At 42.3% G+C, this 22,209-nt stretch overlaps 1 protein-coding gene across 2 annotated transcripts in view; it reads left to right on the forward strand.

Annotated features, from left to right (window-relative positions):
* vaspa (vasodilator stimulated phosphoprotein a) overlaps positions 1-22,112 on the forward strand; it is a 26,656-nt gene extending 4,544 nt beyond the window's left edge. Inside the window, exons 2-13 of one of the 2 annotated variants that reach the window (XM_082158687.1) lie at positions 668-839; positions 6,869-7,049; positions 7,137-7,206; positions 8,182-8,554; positions 15,162-15,298; positions 17,638-17,677; positions 17,757-17,790; positions 17,894-17,945; positions 18,228-18,296; positions 20,448-20,523; positions 20,605-20,662; positions 20,751-22,112. In XM_082158687.1, the coding sequence (XP_082014813.1) occupies positions 668-839; positions 6,869-7,049; positions 7,137-7,206; positions 8,182-8,554; positions 15,162-15,298; positions 17,638-17,677; positions 17,757-17,790; positions 17,894-17,945; positions 18,228-18,296; positions 20,448-20,523; positions 20,605-20,662; positions 20,751-20,788 (1,300 nt within the window). In that variant the 3' untranslated portion in view covers positions 20,789-22,112. Of the gene's footprint in view, positions 1-667; positions 840-6,868; positions 7,050-7,136; positions 7,207-8,181; positions 8,555-15,161; positions 15,299-17,637; positions 17,687-17,756; positions 17,791-17,893; positions 17,946-18,227; positions 18,297-20,447; positions 20,524-20,604; positions 20,663-20,750 lie in introns of both variants that reach the window. The other variant, XM_082158686.1, reaches the window with a different exon arrangement.
* Positions 22,113-22,209: the final 97 nt, after the last annotated feature.

The following is a 22,209-nucleotide window of genomic DNA, read 5'->3' on the forward strand; positions in this document are numbered from 1 at the left end:
CAAACCCCTGAGTGCTCCCTAACCCCAAACCCCTGAGTGCTCCCTAACCCCAAACCCCTGAGTGCTCCCTAACCCCAAACCCCTGAGTTCTCCCTAACCCCAAACCCCTGAGTCCTCCCTAACCCCAAACCCCTGAGTGCTCCCTAACCCCAAACCCCTGAGTGCTCCCTAACCCCAAACCCCTGAGTTCTCCCTAACCCCAAACCCCTGAGTCCTCCCTAACCCCAATCCCTTGAGTTCTCCCTAACCCCAAACCCCTGAGTTCTCCCTAACCCCAAACCCCTGAGTCCTCCCTAACCCCAAACCCCTGAGTCCTCCCTAACCCCAAACCCCTGAGTCCTCCCTAACCCCAAACCCCTGAGTGCTCCCTAACCCCAATCCCTTGAGTTCTCCCTAACCCCAAACCCCTGAGTGCTCCCTAACCCCAATCCCTTGAGTTCTCCCTAACCCCAAACCCCTGAGTGCTCCCTAGCCCCAAACCCCTGAGTGCTCCCTAACCCCAAACCCCTGAGTGCTCCCTAACCCCAATCCCTTGAGTTCTCCCTAACCCCAAACCCCTGAGTGCTCCCTAACCCCAAACCCCTTAGTGCTGCCTAACCCCAAACCCCTGAGTTCTCCCTAACCCCAAACCCCTGACTCTGAAGTGATCTGCTGTTGTGTCTTCCAGTGAGCAGAGCATCTGTCAGGCGCGGGCCACGGTGATGATGTATGATGACGGCAGTAAGCGCTGGGTACCGGCCGGTTCCGGTGCTCAGGCCATCAGCCGGATCCACATCTTCCAGAACCCCAGTAACAACAGCTTCAGGGTGGTGGGACGCAAGCAGCAGGCGGATCAACAGGTGACGCGCAAACAACACCACTTTAAAGGGGTGGTCAATTATGATTTCACTTTTCTAACTTTAGTTAGTGTGTAATGTTGCTGTTTGAGCAGAAACAACATCTGCAAAGTTACAACGCTCAAAGTTCAAAGCAAAGGGAGATATTTTTTAAGGACTACAACAAACGGCTGGTAGGAACTACAGTGAGCTTCTTCACGGGTTAGTGACATCACAAACCCTAAAATTTACATAAACCCCGCCCCCGGAACACGATTTATAGATTATCATGACTAGAAGATAACTACACATAAACTACATAAATTCATCAACTAACCATTCAGAAATGTTGTCTACATGTTGTCACTTCTTCTTGAGTCTCTCCATCAGTAGCCGTGTTTCCATTACATTAAGTTTTATGTAACAAAGTTCGGGAGGAGCATGTTCAGGTAATCATCCAATCAGCACAAGAAGAAGCCAGTATAAATAAAGCCTTCCCTTACCTCCCGTCTCATGATCTCATTTCTCAGCATCCCGCCGCCTCCCCATCACCTCACTTTCGGCTGGGTCTACTCATAGATACCTACGAGCTATACATTCATAGGGGGGAGTACTCTGGGGTCGGGCCGAATTCCGAGCTCGGAGCCCTCCCCCCGGACAGCAAGCCAAATACACATTATAATATTACATCAGATTTCATTAATATGTGAACTCGTGAACCTTCAAATTGTGAAATATTTCGCAAAACTGCAATGGAAACAGTTTTTGCGCATTTACAGGTGAGCTGACGTCAGTGGCGGTTCTAGGGGGGGGGGCCGGGGGGGCCAGTGCCCCCGTGTCACCAAGCTTGGCCCCCCTCTGGCCCCCCTAAATTTGGAATCGTAAAATCACACCAAACAACTGCGCATTTTATCAGTTGCGGCGCCTTCATCTATAGGCTACACTGCAGCACGACGTATATTCACATCAAATGTTAACGCAGAGGAACGGGACACTGCAGTTCACAAAAGTTCATTATTTGCATGTGCTTTAAAGCCTTGCCGGTTAAACATGTCATTCGCTGCTGATGCGCTGTTCAAATATGCGCTTTACTGAGCGCGTACACTCGACGCGCACATGCACTAAAAGCCTGTTACTGGACTAAGTTATCTTTTGAGGCTTATATTGCGCTAATACTGTCAAATACAGACAATGTTTACATAAACAAAGTTGGTTATGTCTAAAGTGAAAGCAAACAGAGAAAATTAATTAAAATCTGCTTGTCATATGCGTGTATATTAGACGCGTCGCGTGCAGTCCTTAAAGAGACAGTAGCCCTAATAATAAACATGCTGCCGCTTGTCCTTAAAGAGATAGTTCACCCAAAACCAAACAGTTGCTGGTCCCCATTGACTTCCATACATAGTAGGAAAAATATATACTATGGAAGTCACAGGGGTAGGCTACATCAGCTGTTTGGTTACCCACATTCTTTCAAATAACGTTTATTTTCAACAGAAGAAAGAAACTTATTCAGGTTTAAAACAACTTAAGAGAGAAAATATGACTTTGTTGGGGGGAGAACTATCCCTTTAATGTTAATAAAACAACAAAACACACAGAGGAAATCATTCACTGCTCTTGACTAAGAACTTTAAGTCTGTTGTGTTTTATTTTCATATTTGTTCATTTAATTACTTTCTCATACTGTTAAATACACCTATAGCTGAAAAAATAAAGCAGTTTATTTCATTTGTATATTAAAGGGATACTTTACCGTTTTTTCATATTAAACTATGTTATTCCCTTAACTAAGACGAGTTGATACATACCTCTATCGTCTCAGTGCGTGCACTAAATCCCTCTGTCTTGCGGCGAAACTTTGTTAGCCCAGTTCATTTAATATGGGCCAAGCAGAGAAGCTACCAAACACCTCCACGTTTTCCCTATTTAAATACAGTTACTCGCGAAGTGTAACTCGACCTAGAACGGTGACACAAAACAAAACGTTGCGCTTTTCTAAGCGTGTAAAATGGATAACTATTTTGTATGGCGGAATACCATAGCAAGTGCTTGTAAGCACTTCGACTTGGCGCAGTAATATCTTCACTAGAGGGAGCGGGGGCCGGTGAGAGGATTTTTCCACGAGTGAAGATATTACTGCGCCAAGTCGAAGTGCTTACAAGCACTTGCTATGGTATTCCGCCATACAAAATAGTTATCCATTTTACACGCTTAGAAAAGCGCAACGTTTTGTTTTGTGTCACCGTCCTAGGTCGAGTTACACTTCGCGAGTAACTGTATTTAAATAGGGAAAACGTGGAGGTGTTTGGTAGCTTCTCTGCTTGGCCCATATTAAATGAACTGGGCTAACAAAGTTTCGCCGCAAGACAGAGGGATTTAGTGCACGCACTGAGACGAGAGAGGTATGTATCAACTCGTCTTAGTTAAGGGAATAACATAGTTTAATATGAAAAAACGGTAAAGTATCCCTTTAAGTTGTGTATGTGTAATATGTATCTCTGTTCTTAATTTTTAATAACAAAGAAAATAATGACAAAGATTTTTATCTTCGCCTTTGGCCTAAATGTCTGCCATTCTTTTTTATTTTATATTTTGTTACCTATAAGGCTTTGTTTTTAAAATAGGGACATTAGTTTGGCTGTAATGCTCAGTCACTTGCAAAATAGTAAAACCAACATGTAAAAAGAATCGTGATAAAATCGTGATTTTCCTGAAAAAAAAAAATCGTGATATGATATTATTGCCATATCGCCCACCCCAGGTGTAAAAAAGTGCCTAGATGTGCTTAGATGCTAAAAATTTGTTATTATTGATCATTATATCACACTACAATTAAACATAATGAAACATTAATTTGAATTGAAATTGTTTTATTAGCTTAGCTTAGCTAATATAATTTATTAGCTTTTTCTAGAGATTGCAGTCATACATGACATGGTGAAAAATGACTTGAAATAATACTGAAAATAGGTTAAGATGAATGTTAAAGGTGTGCCCCCTAAAAGCACAAGTGGCCCCTGCCTGGCCCCCCCAGTTTCTAGAACCGGCACTGGCTGACGTAGAAGGCGCGGTGTGATTGGACAGAATACGAGACTTTATTTATTAAATTCATAAAAGACAAAAGAATTACAGAAATACTGGATTCTAAACCTCAAAGAAATGCCACAATCAAGACCTGGAAGCAGAACTGAGTGAGAAACTCCCAGAACTCCTCATATGAGCCGCTCCCAGTATACGGGTCTTTCCTTGCCATTAATACTTGGATAACACACATACGTCTATAATGGCCAGTGCGGTGGCTGGTATATACGTAAACCTACCAACATCCGTCGCCATGATTTTTGGAATGGCTTATCGTGAGAGGAAAAAATGACGTTTTAGTCGCATAACATCGGTTAATGGAAATGCCGTCATTTCGCAATAGTTTTTTGTTGACATTTAGAAAAAATCGCAAAAGTTTTGCCCAAATCTGTAATGGAAACACACCTATTGTCTGACTTCAGTTTGAACATAACAGGCTAAAAGTTTTTGAAATTTTCAGTGCATGTCTGTGTGAGGTAATCGAAGCGGCTAAGGACACATGCTCTTGTAGCTCCGCCTCTTGTGCCGGGAGTAGCAGCTCATTTGCATTTAAAGGGACACACACAAACAGTGCTCACCCTCAAACAGTGACAATTTTAACATGCTATATAAAAATATCTGTGGGGTATTTAGAGATAAAACTTCACACACACACTCTGGGGACATCAGAGACATATTTTACATCTTGTGAAAAGGCCATAAATAGCACTCCTTTAAAGCCATTTAAACCAGGTAAATAGGCATTCAACGTGTGAGACAATCATGGGAAGTTTAGTGTGTGTGTGTGAAGCCACAGCACGAGGAAGTCACAGAGATTGTGTTGTAGATACTGTACAGTTTTACACTGAATATCTTCATGTTTGGTGTGTTAATGCATTCGTTGCTGTTTATTTGCATGCTGGGGATCGTAGGAAAGTGTTGTGTGCTGCAGATCTCTGTGGTTTTCTCACAGCTCCTGAATTGTCTTTCATTTCCTGTGAGATTGTTTTGTGTGCTGATGCACGCCGTCTGAGGTGTAAAGACTACCTAAAAACAAAACTTGAGCAAATGTACAGCGAAAATATCTCTTGAGTTACAAGTCACTAATTCCAATGCAACTTGAGTAAACGTAACGTGAACAGAACTGAAGTGTTTTACTGGTGCTGAATGTTGGCTCAAAGATGAACTAGTCCTCAACAAACCAAAAGGGCGCAAGCAGGGCCGGCGCTCCGCACACGCACATCATGCACTGCGCGTAGGGCACCAAGTGCTTGGGGGGGCACCAAAAAATCTGGGTCGTGAAAAATCATCACAATAGGGTACTAGTATAAATAACAAATAAAATATGTCTAAAGCATGTTGGGTTTAAGTGGTCGTTCAATGAGGCCTATTATATGTTGATCCGACGAAAATTAGGTGTGTATTTAAGTGGTCCAGTGGTAGAATTTTTGCCAAGCGTGTCAGAGGTTCTGAGTTCTAATCCGCACTCATATAGTTTTTTTTTTTTTTTTTTCTCATCAAAACCGATTATGTTTTTTAGTGGTTGTATATCAGGCAGGGACACTTTTTGTGCTTTTTGTTTTCTAATTGTACCGGAGCGAATAGAGAGTCTCTCCACAACGGATTGAAACGCGCGTCTGAGTGAAGGCTGTGCGCGAGCCAGAAACAAACATAGTATCCGCGCCACTGATCGCTCGGCAACGAGCACTTTGATCAGTTGATTTAAAAAAACAACACATTTCAGCGCTAGATCGACTCTTATTTAAAAAACGAATGAAATGAATGCTCTGCTGGTTAACTGGAGATGTTTTGTTTGTTTGTATTGGTACATTCGTGCCGCGAGATGTTTCAAAAGTGGTGGGGACATGTCCTACCCGCAAATTACGCCTATGCGTATGCATGTCCAGGGTAGTGCAAAAGATCCGGGGCTTTAGCCCTGCATGGCTAAAATCTTTTTTTTTTTTTTTTTTTTACTTTGAAACTGCAATTAGAAGAAAAAAAAACCCCACAATCTCAGTGTTTGTATATTTTCATATTCACAGAGTTGTCAAATTATGTACAGAATTATTATATTGTGCCTGACCTTTGCACTTTTAACTTTCTGTGTTTACATTGTTCAGTTCCAAATCTGTGTTTTTAGTAATTGTGGTGGTATTTGGTATTTATAATTTTAACCTTTATATTATTTATTTCTTTTCATGTTTGGTGCCATTGTTAATGTAAAATGATTTATTTGCAGCAGTTATTTTGGAAGTAAAGAGAACCTAACTAAGAAATTCTGAATGGTTGTTATTCCCTTGGTGGGTGGGCACCACCAAGCATTTGTGCTTAGGGCACCCAAATGGCTAGCGCCGGCCCTGGGCGCAAGTAAACCAATTTGCCTCAAAAACATCTCTTCAATACATTGGATAAATAAAATAATGTTAAGTGAAATGAAATAGTCACTGGTTTCGGCCTCATCATGCCCTCATCTCGTATATGAAACACCTGCGTTTCAGCAACGTCCTGCTAATGCACGCGCATCATGTGAAGTGGCCTTGATGACCAGTTTAGGGCGAGTAACGCACAAGATGTAGTACCTTCACTGCCCTGTAGATGGCTACTACTTTTTTAGCTGAAATAAACGTAAAGTTTGGTGCCATGCAAAATGTAAGGAGTAATTGCATTCATCTACTGCATTCATATGCTAGAGCAACATGATTAATCTTTAAAAGATCTTGATTCAAACTCCCACGCAGTCTTACTCCTAAATGACAACGATTCCGCTCTGTCTATTAAACCGAGTTCGATCACAGTGAACATTACATTACATTACGACTTTTAGGAAAAATTTACATTTTGTCAGAACCTCATGGTATTTTGTTTAGTTGTCATTCAGATTTATTTTTTATGTATCCTGTCCTTTGTGAATGTGATGCAGAGCAGCGACGGGTTTGTAAGCGGAGCTCCAGTGTGTTCTGATGTGTGTGTGTGTGTGTGTGTGTGTGCAGGTGGTCATTAACTGTCCTCTGGTCCGCGGGATCAAATATAACCAGGCCACTCCCACGTTCCACCAGTGGCGGGACTCGCGGCAGGTGTGGGGGCTAAACTTCATCAGTAAAGAAGACGCGGCTCAGTTCGCTAGCTGGATGATGCACGCGCTCGACGTGCTCAGTGGTCAGGCGGATTCGGGTCAGTAATCAGGAATTATTACTGTCTCGTATTACCTTTATGTTTAGAGTTTGGTCTTATCTGTGTGATTTGGTTTCTGTCGTACAGGTGCGTGTCCTCCTCCTCCTCGACCGGCTCAGAACGGCCCGAGCGCTGAGGAGTTAGAGCAGAAGAGGAGGTATGATCATCATCATCTTCATCATCATCATTAGATCAGACCTGCACAACAGTCCAAATCAATCCTGATTCACTTCACTTACTGTTAGTGATTCATCAGTGATCTTATTCTTCACTCATCAGAATGTAACACTTTTCCTCCTCAGCTGATGTTATCAATCCCTCTTATTCATCAACCAATTACATCAAGTCCCGCCCACATTTATTTCTCATTGAACATGCGTTTCATGCGTTACATTACAGAAGCGATACGAGTTTTCTATTTATTTGACTGTCTGAGAATATACAATATATATATATATATTTATTTATCAGTCCCTCTGAAAATATATAATATAATGTATTTTTCTTTTTGTATAATATTTATTTGTATATATATATATATATATATATAATGAAGATTTTATTTTTTTGGTCCCTGAGAATATATATTTATTCATTTATGTATTTCCCCTTGTGAAAATATATATTATTTATATATTTGTGCTTTTATTTATTTGTGCATTTATTAATTTATTTCTGCATTTATTTATAAATTTATTTGTGCGTTTATTAATTTATTTGTGCATTTATTAATTTAATTGTGCGTTTATTAATTTATTTGTGTATTTGTTAAATAAACAAACAAATAAAAAATGCACAAATACATTAACAAATGCACAAATAAATTAATAAACAAACAAATAAATTAATAAATGCACAAATATATTAACAAATGCACAAATAAATTAATAAACACACAAATCAATTATTTATTTAATTTTGTGTTTATTTAATTTTGTGTTTATTTATTTGTGCATTTGTTAATTATATTTGTGCATTTATTTATTTATTTGTGCATTTATTTATTTATTTGTGCATTTATTGATTTGTTTGTGCATTTACTGATTTGTTTGTGCATTTATTAATTTCTATTTTAAATGGTTCTCATGTGGATGTCAGTGAGATGCTGAGTGTAACTGGTGTGTGTGTTCAGGCAGGAGCAGCAGGAGAGAGAGAGACAGGAGCAAGAGCGACTGGAGAGAGAGAGACAGGCATCTGCGGCGCCAGCCCTGCCTCCTGTTCCTCCTCCCGGTCCGGCCTCTGCTCCTCCTCCTCCACCCGGACCTCCACCTGCTCCAGGACCCCCGCCGCCCCCACCACCACCACCACCTCCTTCAGGAGGAGGAGCTCCACCACCCCCACCCCCGCCCTCAGGAGGAGGAGGAGGTGGAGGTGGAGGTGGAGGAGGGGGAGGAGGAGGAGGAGGAGGAGGAGGAGGAGGAGGAGGAGGAGGAGGAGGAGGACTAGGAGGAGATGGAGGTCTGGCCGCAGCACTCGCTGGAGCTAAACTACGGAAAGTGGCCAAGGTCAGTCCGAAGTTCACCTGATCCACTGTGTTCATCTTCAGTGATGTTTAATAAGATGCCTGTATAGAGACAGAGCGCATTCCAACAGTCTCCATTGACTTTGTATTGCGAGAAGCTGCCTCCTTGTCATTTCTGACTTATAACAAAAAACAAATCAATGTCTAAAAGCTGCTATGTGACAATGTGTACAGCAAACAAGCTAAAAACCCCAGAAATAAGTTTTTATAAGCTGTCGACCACAAAAAACAAGCGTTTAAGGACACAAAAGTGCACAAAAGTGCACAACATATTTGTCTCTTCTGGCCACCAAGGAGACGGCTAAGTCAGTAGGCCGGTCAATGGCAGCCACGGAGAGACATCTTTGGTTAAATCTATCCAACATTAAAGATAGGGATAGATCTGTTCTAATGGACACTCCGCTCTCACCTTCTGGCCTCTTCGGCAACTTGGTTAACATGGTCGCAGTTCGGTTCTCATCCGACCAGATTTCTTGGGATCCTTCCTACGGTGGTGGACCCCGAGCAGGCTTTGGTTATGTAGCATGAAGTTCAGACTCTTCTACAAAAAGTGAAAGTGAAAGTGACACGTGACGGCCAAGTATGGTAACCCATACTTGGAATTTGACCTCTGCTTTTAACCCATCCAAGTTAATGCACACACATTAGGAGCAGAGTAGTGAGTAGTTAACACACACTGCAAACGTGGATACATAAACCCAGAGCAGCGGGCAGCCTTTGTGTGGCGCCCGGGGAGCGATTAGGGGTTAGGTGCCTTGCTCATGGGCACCTCAGTCATTTCCCACCAGTTCTGGAATCGAACCAGCAACCTTTGGGTCACCAGATCAACTCCCTAACCACTAGGCCACTATGGCCCCATAAAAGAGGCCATAGAAAGGGTTCCTCCTCCTAGCAGGGAGTCAGGGTTTGACAGCCGTTACTTCATTGATCCAAAGAAGGATGGAGGGTTGTGTCCTAGTCTAGACCTGCGACAACTAAACCGCAGGGTTCAGAAACTCAAGTTCAAGATGCTACACTCAAACAGATCGTGTCACAGATTAAGTCCGAGGACTGGTTTGTCACGATAGATTTGAAGGACGCGTCCATGTAGCCATCCATCCTCATCACAGGAAGTTCCTAAGGTTCGCTTTTGGGGGGCAAAGCGTACCAATATCGTGTTCTTCCCTTCGGCCTAGGTTTATCACCCCGCACTAGGGATGGGGCCGATCCGATCCAGTATCGGTATCGGGACCGATACCAGCGTAATTCACGTATCGGATTTTCCCGATCCAACCTGCGGAGATATCCGATATCCTTGAGTCATGTCTGCGCTTTAACGTTGTCTGCTGAAATGACTCCAAAAGTGATTCCAGCCGGGTAGTCTGCTAGCTGGCTGCAAACTGCGGAATGGATTTCCTGAACGGAGGCGCGGCTCAATGAGACACAGAGTTATGAGACACGCCACCGCTCAGGAAATCCATTCCGCAGTTTGCGGCCGCTGTGTGGAAATTCTTCACACTGGAAACACCGCAGAGCAAGACAGCAAAATGCAATGTTTGCAAAGCCGTAATTCAGAGCTCGTTGAAGCTCCCTCGCGTCGTACAACACAACGAATGCAATCAAACATTTAAAAAAGCACCACGTTACTGTGCGTTCACACCAAACGCGAATAGCGCGTCAAATTCGCGTCTGCCGCGTCTAGTTGGACGCTTGAATATTTTGAATCCATTCGCGCGCCCAGAGCGAAATTGACGCTCGTAAAAAGCAAAACTTTGAAGCGAAATTGACGCGCGTCTGAGGCGAAATCCGCTTGTCTGTTTGCACATGGCTGATGTTGATCGAGCATTCATCGAGAGAGTTACAGCATCGGAGCGAGGATCACCCTTTAGAGAGTGTGTGTGTGTGTGTGTGTGTGTGTGTGTGTGTGTGTAAGATGTTTACACTTGCACTTTTCTTATATTTCAAGACTCAAGTATTTGACATTTTGGGAATGTAATAAATATTGACATGACCTACAGTTGCATATTTGTTTTCAGAATGGGATTTTTCCTGTTAACAGGATTTACTGTTTTTCTGACTTCCTTTTCTGACCTTATACTTACCATACATGCATAAATATGTAGGCCTACATATCATACTTGCCTGTTGAGAGGAGTTTATTTCAGCATCATATAAAATAAACAATAATGATAATAATAATATTAAAGCAAACACAGCTCTGGTATCGGAATAGTATCGGTATCGGCCGATATCCAAATTCAGGTATCGGGATCGGATCGGAAGTGAAAAAATGTGGATCGGTGCATCCCTACCCCGCACATTCACTTTCACCATGCGTGGATGCAGCTCTGGCTCCACTGAGACTCCAGGGCATTCGCGTGTTGAATTAAATCGACGACTGGTTGATTTCAGCTCTGAGCAGATGACAGTCCTGCATCGAGAGGTCGTTCTGTCTCACATAAGAAAGTTGGGGTTGAGGCTCACTTTTCCAGGCGTGGTTTGGGATTCAACAACGATGCAGACACAATTGTCCCCTGCTCGTATAGCATCAATTCTCTCAGCCGTAAATGGGGTAAAACTCGGCCAGACACTCACTGTAAAATAGTTTCAGAGACTGTTGGGTCTTATGGCAGCTGCGTCCAACCTAATAACTTTTAGCCTTTTGTACATGAGACCCCTGCAGTGGTGGGTCAGAACATCTTGTCGAGACAGGGGCTGAGGCCCGGGGAATAGAGACTTCACCCTGAGGTGGTGAAGCTCCTATGGGAGAAGTTTGGTCAAGCACAAGTAGTCCTATTTGCATCTTCAGAGACAACTCACTGTCCCATGTGGTTCTCCCTCACGCATCCAGCTCCCCTGGGGTTGGATGCGATGGTTCAGTTGTGGCCAAGGCTATACCTGTACGCCTTTCCTCCGATATCTTTGCTCCCAGGAGTTCTGGAAAGGGTTCGCCGGGACGGGGCCCGTCTTTTATTAGTAGCCCTGTACTGGCCGGTCCGAGTTTGGTTCTCGGACCTGATGTGTTCCTTCTAGACGGCTCTCTGATGGAGATTCCGATCAGGAGAGACCTATTGTCCCAATCAGTGGTCACGATTTATCGTCCTCGCCCGGAGTTGTGGAAACTGTGGACTGTGAGGGGGCCCAGCTCATAGAATCGGGTCTCTCAACCGAGGTCGTGGAAACCATTCTCCAGTCCAGAGCTCCCTCCACGAGAAGACTATATGCCCTGAAGTGGAGACTGTTCTCTTCTTGGTGTGGAGAACGTCAATTGGATCCAGTCAACTGCCCTTTGGTTCAGTACTTGATTATTTGCAAGAACGTTTCTCTGCTGGATTATCTTCTTCCACCTTAAAGGTGTATGTGGCGGCTATATCTGCTTACCACACTCCTTTGGGTGGTGCATAATTGGGGAGAGATCCTCTCATTACTCGTTTTCTTCGTGGCACTCTGAGGCTGAGGCCTGCACTGCGCACTAGAGCACTGGCTTGGGATTTGGCCATTGTACTTGAAGGCCTGGCTTTGGCTCCCTTCGAGCCTATTAAAGAGGTTTCAGAAACATTAAAAACTTTATTTCTCCTTGCTATTTCTTCCATCAAGAGAATTGGAGACTTACAAGTCTTGTTGGTTGCTCCTTCATGCCTTGAATTTGCACCTGGTATGGTGAAAGCCTTTCTTCACCCTAGGCCGTGTTATGTCCCTAAGGTCCCTACTAATGTTGCGGGTCCCATTATGCTGCAGGCCTTCTGTCCTCCACCATTCTTATCATCAGATCTGGAGAAACTTAATCTGCTATGCCCTGTTAGGGGTTTGGATGCCTATGTACACAGAGCTGCCCTGTGCCGAAAGTCGGATCAACTCTTTGTCTGTTTTGGGTCACCTAGAAAAGGCTACCCTGCATCTAAGCAGAGGATGAGCAAGTGGGTGGTCGAAGGCTATCTCACTTGCTTATGAAGCGGCTGGTCAGCCTTCACCTATGGCTATCCGGGCCCATTCTACCAGGAGTATGGCTGCCTCAAAAGCTTTATTGTCGGATGTCTCCCTTCATGACATTTGTGATGCGGCAGGCTGGTCCTCACCACACACATTTGTGAGGTTTTATAACTTGAATCTAGGCTCCAGGGTCTAGGATGCTTGTATCTTAATGTAAGCAATGATTTCACATAGTCAGGCATTGGTTATTATGGGGTATAGTGGGTATCGTCACACCATTGGACTGATTTCACACGTGCTTTATGACGCAACCACGCAGGGGCGTTCCCACAGGTTGAGTTACCTCTTCAGGGAACCAGGGTTACATATGTAACCTGAGATGTTTTCCCCCTCGGTGGGCTTGGTTTTCAGATTATGTCGCATGTCGCTCTGTCTCTATGTTTGAGCTTTTGTACATGTTGCGAGGGAATGATTGACAGGTGAGTGGGCGGTCCTTCAGTGTTGTCCATGATACATCAGAACTACAGATCTGATCACCTGAAAGATGTAAACACCCACTGTATGAGGTCGTGGACCGGCGCTTTTCAACCAGGGGCCTCAAGATGACTTAAAGCTACACTGTGTAATTTTTTTTGTTGATTCTTAGCAAAAAACACTTAGTTCTTTCAAAAATATATGTGCTCATTAATGTATATTTACTTCTTTCAAGTAATAAAGTATTCTCGTAAGTTTATAATCTGCCATTGAAAGTACATACGGGTGAGGGGTTCGAATGCCGGTCGCCATGTTGCCCCTCCATCTTGAAACTACATTAGCCAAAGAGGGACATACCTGTAAATTCAAGCTTCGCCTTTCGCGCTTTACACTCAGTGACACAGAGATGAATGCGAGGGGGAGATTACTCGTGACTGCCGGCAGATTTGAAAGATTGCTGATGGAGGATCACACTTATCCTCGAGGACATGTAGCAGAGTCGCCAAGGAAGCGAAAGAGAGAATTAAAACGTCAACGCGACAGGCAAATCAACAAGACCAAAGTCAATACTGAAGTAACTTTTCCCAGATGGAAAGAGCTCATGAGGAGCAAAGATTTTAAAACGGACGCCGAAGTTGTCTGCTTTCTTCTCGGCAGGTAATCCAGCCTATTTGTGTAAATTCGAAGTTTTATAGTTGCTTGTCTAACCATAGCATGGTTGTGCATAACGCCAGAACGACCTCTAGTATAACTTGCGTTACTTTTCCTCATGTCAATGGTGAAAAAGTATTGTTTACCTTATAATTAAAGTAAACCTTATAGTTTACTATATAAATCTGTGCTGCGACAGATCACAGGTGATAGTTTTAAAGGCGCAATTGGACGAAGTCGAACTGGAAGCCATGTTAATCTTGGAATAATACGGCCACCGTAGGAGTTAAAACGCCCTCGAAATTGAATGGAACAGAAACTAATATTCACTGGGTAGTCATATACAGGGTTGGGGAGTAACGGAATACATGTAACGGCGTTATGTAATCAGGATACAAAAATCCAGTAACTGTAATCCGTTACAGTTACGTCAAAAAACGTAGTAATCAGATTATAGTTACATTTTGAAAAAAGGGGGAATACTTTCAGGATTACAATGGTTTCATTTAAAACTAAATAAATAAGTATTTTGGCATAATAACACTATATTAAGCGCTGCTTGATTATACAGTAGTTCCTGGTTCTGTTGCCAGTAATGACTCACGTGTGCCACGCGCTGGTGCATGTGCAAATAACAGCTTTCTACAATCTCCTCAGACGCAGATTGAATCACTGCTGCTAGTAAAAACGATGCTGCCTGCGGGTAAAATCGCTTTTAATTCATGGAAATTCTGTTGCTATTTTGTAGAAATTAGGAGAGTAGTTTTTTTAGTACCCAAAATGTCCTTTCTTAATCTCTTCTCACTAAACGGGCTGTCTAGGTAACGTAGGGGAACTCCCACTGCCAACGCCCCAAGTTCAGTAAGGCAAATTAAGAAAGATCACAGCTTTAGTCAACATGTAGGCCTATTTTAAAATAAACAAATATGTAGATTGTGTAAAAATTTTAAATGTTGTGTTTTTATTTTTTAGTTAAAAATTAGTTAAAAATAAAACAAAATAATCTGTAATACCATACATTAGCCACTAGATGTCTGTATAGCCCTTTACATAAATATATATTCAGGCCTGTGTGTATATTTAGAAAATATTGTACACTGGACCAAATTCTTAAAAAAAAAAAAAAAATTGTTTTATTTTATTTATAATATTTCTTCTTGCTTGACTTTATTTATATATGTGACCTTGAAGTAATCCAAAAGTAATCAGTTACATTACTTTCATATTATAGTACTTGGATTACGTTACTGAATACTTTTTTTATGAAGTAATTTGTAACTGTAACGGAATACATTTTTAAAGTAACCCTCCCAAGCCTGGTCATATACAATTTCACCGCTAGATGGGGGAAAAAATCACACAGTGTAGCTTTAAAATGAGACAAACTAATCTAAACAACATAAAATCAAGATGTTTTTTATTTTAATTCTGCCCCTCAAAAACTTTGAATATTGTTGTGTACAATGAAAGCTAAAGTCTAAGTTAAAGTCAAAAGCGTAGAGAAACTCTCATGCATGAACTGAGAGCCCTCTGCTGGTTGTTCACTGGATGTGCAGGACGACAGTGGAGCGCCGGCTCCTGCGGCGAGCGCCAGTTCAGGAGGTGGAGGAGGAGGAGGAGGAGGAGGTGGAGGAGGTGGAGGAGGAGGAGGACCAGGACTGATGGGAGAAATGAGCGCAATTCTCGCTCGACGGTCAGTTAAATGCCACCACAATCATATTATGTTTGCTCTGGAATACTATAGCATAAATTTAGTCCAAAACCACCCGCTTAGACAGGAAGTCGTTTAACAACCAGATCTTACATCTCTTTACCAAAGACTTTACTCATACAAATTACTTATACTTGTATACAAAGACTGTGCACTCATATTACCATGAATGGTAGAGAGTGCAACAAGCAATATAAGTGGAGCTGCTTTATTAAACCGCACATACCCAGCTGACAAAAATATGTTCAAAGAGCGTTTTGCTAACGTTCCCATGACTGAATGAATGTTCTCCGACTGTTCAAAATGTCCAGTTTTTTAAATGTCTTAAAAACGTTATTTTTCTTGGTTATGTGAACGTTAAAGAATCATATCATTCTTCAAACATTATGTGAACGTTACTTTTGAATGTTCTCTAAACCAGGGGTTCTCAACTTTTTGCAACTCATGGCCCACCAATGAGTGTTTAAAAACATTCCGAGGACCACCTTTCCACATATGATAGTATGAACACAGAATAACAGAAAATTCTAAAAGTACAATGATATACTCTGCTGTTAATCTGTTATGCCACTGTAGCAGACTAGATCAAGTCAGCTATATAGATGAAAACTGTCCTTGTATCAAAAAGGCTTTGCAGGTTTTCTCAGTAACCATTCCTGTAACAATAACAGGCTAACATACCTGTAACAACTGGCCAGACACACAAGAGGGGATTCTCTCTATTCGCTGCAACACAATCTCTATTCCACGAATGTTATTTCTTGTGCCATTTATATGCCAAAAAATTACACGCCATACAGTGCGTATCATGTGCACGCGAAAACTGCATATCATATGCACGCAAAAACAATTTTTGGCGTATAAATGGCACGAGAAATAACATTCGTGGTATAGATACGAAATGTTTTTAAAAAAAAGTTAATTCACCCCAATTTACATAGCCTACTGTAAATGTAATTGATCAAATACAGTTAGCGATATGAACATGAGTTTAAAACAATATTATGTTGGCTTCCCAGCACAGCCCAGTTTTGTTCAAATGTCTCTGCAGCTTTGATGGTTTTAGCACCTCATTTGACAACATTTCTCCACATGCGCCTTCGGCTTAAGGGGGTCGCACACCGGACGAGAAGCGCAGCGGCACGTCTTTAAAATTCGAACACATTTATTTTCTGAGTGTCACACCGGCGCCATTTACATAGTTTTAGATTAAATTTACTGCATTATATTTGTCTCAAATCGTCGTTAATGTAGCCTATATACTGACTTCACCCTGTGCTGCAAGATACATGTAGTTTTATATTCATTTACCAGCTTATCAGCTGCGTGGATGAAAATGATCGGATTTTCAGGTGAGATTCTCAATTAATTCAGTTAATGTACGTCCTGAGGTAAAGTGTTCAGACTGCAGACTCAGCAACGATTGTATATTGTACATGTAAATTTAATTGCAATCATAACATAGCACAGACATTATCTTAATTTCGTAATGTCCTTAAACATAACAATATTGCTGGCCATAAACTGAGAAAGTGCACGTCCAGTGTTCGATACCTCGAGTAGTAGACGCGGCGCTGCGCTTCTCGTCCGTGTGTGACCCCCTCAGTACCTACCCTTATAAAACCAAATTTAATGTATTCAGCGTCGTATTTTCTCACCACACACTTCTAAGCTTTTCCTTGCACAGGTCTGTCTCCCACATCTTTTTTTCTTTTCAGGAAACGATCCATACAGTAACATAATGTTACTGCATCTGATCGAACAAACGTTCAATCTGACGTGATTGGTGTTGCGATATTTAAACCTAAATTAGCTTTTAGATAATGCATCTTGACTTGACTTGAGTGTTTTTGATCATATAAATTCATAAGAACAAGATAATTAGAAAATAACAAGATTTGTAAATTAAAAAAATTTAAAAATAAATAATTTGGGAGTAGTCTACCACTGCCTACACGGCCCACCAGATGACGCTCCGAGGCCCACCAGAGGGCCGCGGCCCACCGGTTGAGAATCACTGCTCTAAACGTCCTGAAACAAAGTAACATTTAATAAACGTCTAACTAAAACATTTCAGAAGAAAACATTCCATGAAAGATGTATTCGATTCAAAACGATGAACGATTTGGAACAGTCGGAGAACATTCATTCAGTCATGGGAACGTTAGCAAAACGCTCTTTGATCATATTTTTGTCAGCTGGGTATGAGTCATTCTGAAATCATGGTTTTGGTGAATAAAGCAGCTCCACTTCAGTAATGCGTCTCGACCATCAGACAGTCTGCAGCCTTATTTACAGATCTTCCTCTCTGTGTGTTACAGAAGAAAAGCAACGGACACTCCAGGGGCGAAGAAGGTTGAAGTGAGCAGCGTAAGTGTGTTTGTGTTTTACTGGAGCTCTGTGTGTGGTGGTGACACTGATCTCTGATCTCTGTTTTCAGGCTGATTCTGTGAGCAACGACTCCAGATCTGCAGGTGAGAAAATCACTTCTTACCGCACTTCCTGTTTACTTCCTGTTTACGCTGAACGGTTCACTTCACATCCTGACCTCAAACGTGCTTTATGTTTCTCATTCAGATAAAGCAGACGTGGTGAAGAAGCCGTGGGAGAAGCCGTCGTCCATTTCACGGTAAAGTCGCGTCTTCTTCTGTGTGTCTGTTCACAGGATCAGTTGAACCTGTCATCAGTTTTCATTTTAATTGTATTTATTTTGTTATGTGCTTTTGTCATTTGTATTAGTTTTTGTTTTTAATACTTTTAGTTTTCTTTCAGATAGTAATCGTTGAACTTCATCTTATTTTAATTATTGTTTTAAAAAATATATATATTATGTTTATGTTTTGTTTCATTTCAGTTTAACAAAAATGTTTTTAATTGGTTTAGTTAATGATATGCACACTGGTTTAAACAGGGTGAACTCAGCGCCTAAGACTCAGGAGAAGAGCCCAGTTTCTCCGGCATCCGCGGCTCCGTTGAGCAGGTATTTCATGTTTCGGACTGAGGGTTCTGTGTGTCTCTGAGGGTTCTGTGTGTTTCTGTGTGTCTCTGAGTGTTCTGTGTGTCTCTGAGTGTTCTGTGTGTCTCTGAGGGTTCTGTGTGTCTCTGAGGGTTCTGTGTGTCTCTGAGGGTTCTGTGTTTATAAAGGTTCTGTGTGTCTCTGAGCGTTCTGTGTGTTTATAAAGGTTTGTGTGTCTCTGAGGGTTCTGTGTGTCTCTTGAGCGTTCTGTGTGTGTCTCTGAGGGTTCTGTGTGTCTCTGAGGGTTCTGTGTGTTTATAAAGGTTCTGTGTCTCTGAGGGTTCTGTGTGTTTCTGAGCGTTCTGTGTGTCTCTGAGGGTTCTGTGTGTTTATAAAGGTTTGTGTGTCTCTGAGGGTTCTGTGTGTCTCTTGAGCGTTCTGTGTGTGTCTCTGAGGGTTCTGTGTGTCTCTGAGGGTTCTGTGTGTTTATAAATGTTCTGTGTCTCTGAGGGTTCTGTGTGTTTCTGAGCGTTCTGTGTGTCTCTGAGGGTTCTGTGTGTTTATAAAGGTTCTGTGTCTCTGAGGGTTCTGAGTGTTCTGTGTGTCTCTGAGGGTTCTGTGTGTCTCTGAGGGTTCTGTGTGTTTATAAAGGTTCTGTGTGTTTATAAAGGTTCTGTGTCTCTGAGCGTTCTGTGTGTTTATAAAGGTTCTGTGTGTCTCTGAGTGTTCCGTGTCTCTGAGCGTTCTGTGTGTTTATAAAAGTTCTGTGTGTCTCTGAGGGTTCTGTGTGTCTCTGAGCGTTCTGTGTGTTTATAAAGGTTCTATGTGTCTCTGAGTGTTCTGTGTGTTTATAAAGGTTCTGTGTGTCTCTGAGTGTTCTGTGTGTCTCTGAGTGTTCTGTGTGTCTCTGAGCGTTCTGTGTGTTTATAAAGGTTCTGTGTGTCTCTGAAGGTTCTGTGTGTCTCTGAGTGTTCTGTGTGTTTATAAAGGTTCTGAGTGTTCTGTGTGTTTATAAAGGTTCTGTGTGTCTCTGAGGGTTCTGTGTGTTTATAAAGGTTCTGTGTGTCTCTGAGTGTTCTGTGTGTTTCTGAGGGTTCTGGTGTCTCTGAGGGTTTTGTGTGTTTATGTGTGTCTCTGAGGGTTCTGGTGTGTCTCTGAGGGTTCTGTGTCTTTCTGTGTGTCTCTGAAGGTTCTGTGTGTCTCTGAGGGTTCTGTATGTCTCTGAAGGTTCTGTGTGTTTATGTGTGTCTCTGAGTGTTCTGTGTGTTTCTGTGTGTCTCTGAAGGTTCTGTGTGTCTCTGAGGGTTCTGTGTGTCTCTGAGGGTTCTGTGTGTCTCTGGGGGTTCTGTATGTTTCTGTGTGTCTCTGAGTGTTCTGTGTGTTCCTGTGTGTCTCTGAGGGTTCTGTGTTTCTGAGTGTCTCTGAGGGTTCTGTGTGTTTCTTTGTATCTCTGAGGGTCCTGTGTGTTTCTGTGTGTCTCTGAGGGTTCTGTGTGTCTCTGAGGGTTCTGTGTGTTTCTGTGTATCTCTGAGTGTTCTGTGTGTTTCTGTGTATCTCTGAGGGTCCTGTGTGTTTCTGAGTGTCTCTGAGGGTTCTGTGTGTTTCTGTGTATCTCTGAGGGTCCTGTGTGTTTCTGAGTGTCTCTGAGGGTTCTGTGTGTTTCTGTGTGTCTCTGAGGGTTCTGTGTGTTTCTGTGTGTCTCTGAGGTTTCTGTGTGTCTCTGAGTGTTTCTGTTTGTTTCTGAGGTTTCTGTGTGTTTCTGTGTATCTCTGAGGGTTCTGTGTGTTTCTGTGTGTCTCTGAGGGTTCTGGTGTTTCTGAGTGTTCTGGTGTCTCTGATGGTTCTGTGTGTCTCTGATGGTTCTGTGTGTCTCTTGAGGGTTCTGTGTGTCTCTTGAGGGTTCTGTGTGTCTCTGAGGGTTCTGTGTGTCTCTGAGGGTTCTGTGTGTCTCTGAGTGTTCTGGTGTTTTTTGAGTGTTCTGTGTGTCTCTGAGTGTTCTGTGTGTCTCCGAGTGTTCTGGTGTCTCTGAGGGTTCTGTGTGTCTCTGAGGGTTCTGTGTGTCTCCAAGTGTTCTGGTGTCTCTGAGGGTTCTGTGTGTCTCTGAGGGTTCTGTTTGTCTCCGAGTGTTCTGGTGTCTCTGAGCACTAAAGCTCCATGTGTCTGTGGTTCTTGCAGGACGAGGCCCGGCAGCAGCAGCACCGGAGGAGACTCTGGATCCAGAGACGGTTCCGACCTGGAGAAATTCAAAGAGGTCAGCAGCTCCTTCTCACACATCGACTCGTTTCTCTTTTGAACAGACTGACTTACTAAAGCATGATGTGTCTGATAACAGGAAATCCTGGAGGAGATGCGCAAAGAGCTGCAGAAAACCAAAGATGAAATCATCAGCGGTCAGTCGTTCTCTTCCTCTGCTGCTCTTGAGGGAAATACAGTGCGGTTCTAGATTTGACACTGGGATTGTTGTGTTTTCATCCACAGCTCTGATCGAGGAACTGCAGAAGAGCAGTGTGGTGTAGCAGCTTCACGCGTCAGCCTCAGGACGATGAAGAGACGTCCGCTCAAACCACAGACACAAGACGCTTCGTTCTTATGCACTGCAAAAAAATGAGCTTCTTCCTCAGTATTTTTGAATGAAATTAAGATATATTTACTTGAGAAGCCAAATGACATCAGATATTAAGTCTTGGCTTGCACAACCAAGATCACATCACAACCAAATCAATCAAAAATCACAGCCAATCAGAAGAGCGTGTGGGCGGAGTCTCTGCAAGCTCACAGCACTCATTCTGTCATTGGCCACATAATTTTATACAATATTAATAGACGTGAGAATAATTCTTAAAAAATTATATTTATTAAAATGTATTTAAAATATCATGTATGTAATTTTGCTTCTAAAGTAAATGTATCTTGGTTGAAGAATGTTTAGATATTTTTACTGGAAAACAAGATGCCTTCAGTTCTGGCCCACTTGCTATTTTTACACCTGCTGCCTTTCACTTCTCTTTTTCTTTGCATCATTTTGTATGTGTGTGTGTGTGTGTGTGTGTGTGTGTGAACATTAATGATGTCTATTAATATTTTTCTGATCCGCTGCTGTTTATTCCACCCAATGCGCATGTTTAAATCAGCGGTTCACCATGTGCATCTAGAACTAGTGTCAGTAGTTGGTTGTTTACATGTGTGTGTGGGCTTCTGTGTAACTGCAGGTTATTTATCATCCACTGTTCTCTGATATTTATCATTCTCTGTTCTCTGATATTCATCATTCTCTGATATTTATCATCCGCTGTTCTCTGTGTTTGACCGGGGGTTTTCAATCTGGCCTCCATAGAAAAGCTCAGAGAAAAAGTGCACAAATAAATGAATATAAGATTGGATGAAATAAATAGAAATAATTTTAAATTATATAACAGTGCAGCATTAAAGTGAGGTGAAAAACATAATAATGTAACATACAAATCAAAGCGAGATATTTTGAATAATATATACTTTTTCACCATATAAATTGTGAGTATATTTTAATTGTGTTTATATTTTGGGGTCCTTGGCATGTGAAAGATAGAAATCCCCCTGCGTTAAATAATATGCTTGAAGTTGAACCCGATGTGAGTCTCAGGGAAGAATTGAGTGTGTGTGATTGCAGAGCAACATCAGATGTGACGAACGAACGAACTACTGTATTAATTTTGTATGTCATTAACGAAAAAGTACTGTAGTATTCCCATGCTTTTTGGTCATGTACGATGGTACCGTCAAAGTACTCTTGCTGATTGTTTTACAGACTGTGAGAGATCCGCTATGCAGCGCTTGAAAGTGCAAATAAAAGCTGATCCCGGATCAGTGTCTCAGCCTCAGTGTGATTACAGAACATAGAACGCGCCGCGCGTCCACCTGACCGGAGATCAGTGCGCGCGCACGCACAGGGGGCGGGGCC

Source organism: Leuciscus leuciscus (genome assembly GCF_965113295.1).
Source record: "Leuciscus leuciscus genome assembly, chromosome: 24".
Taxonomy (NCBI): Eukaryota; Metazoa; Chordata; class Actinopteri; order Cypriniformes; family Leuciscidae; genus Leuciscus; species Leuciscus leuciscus.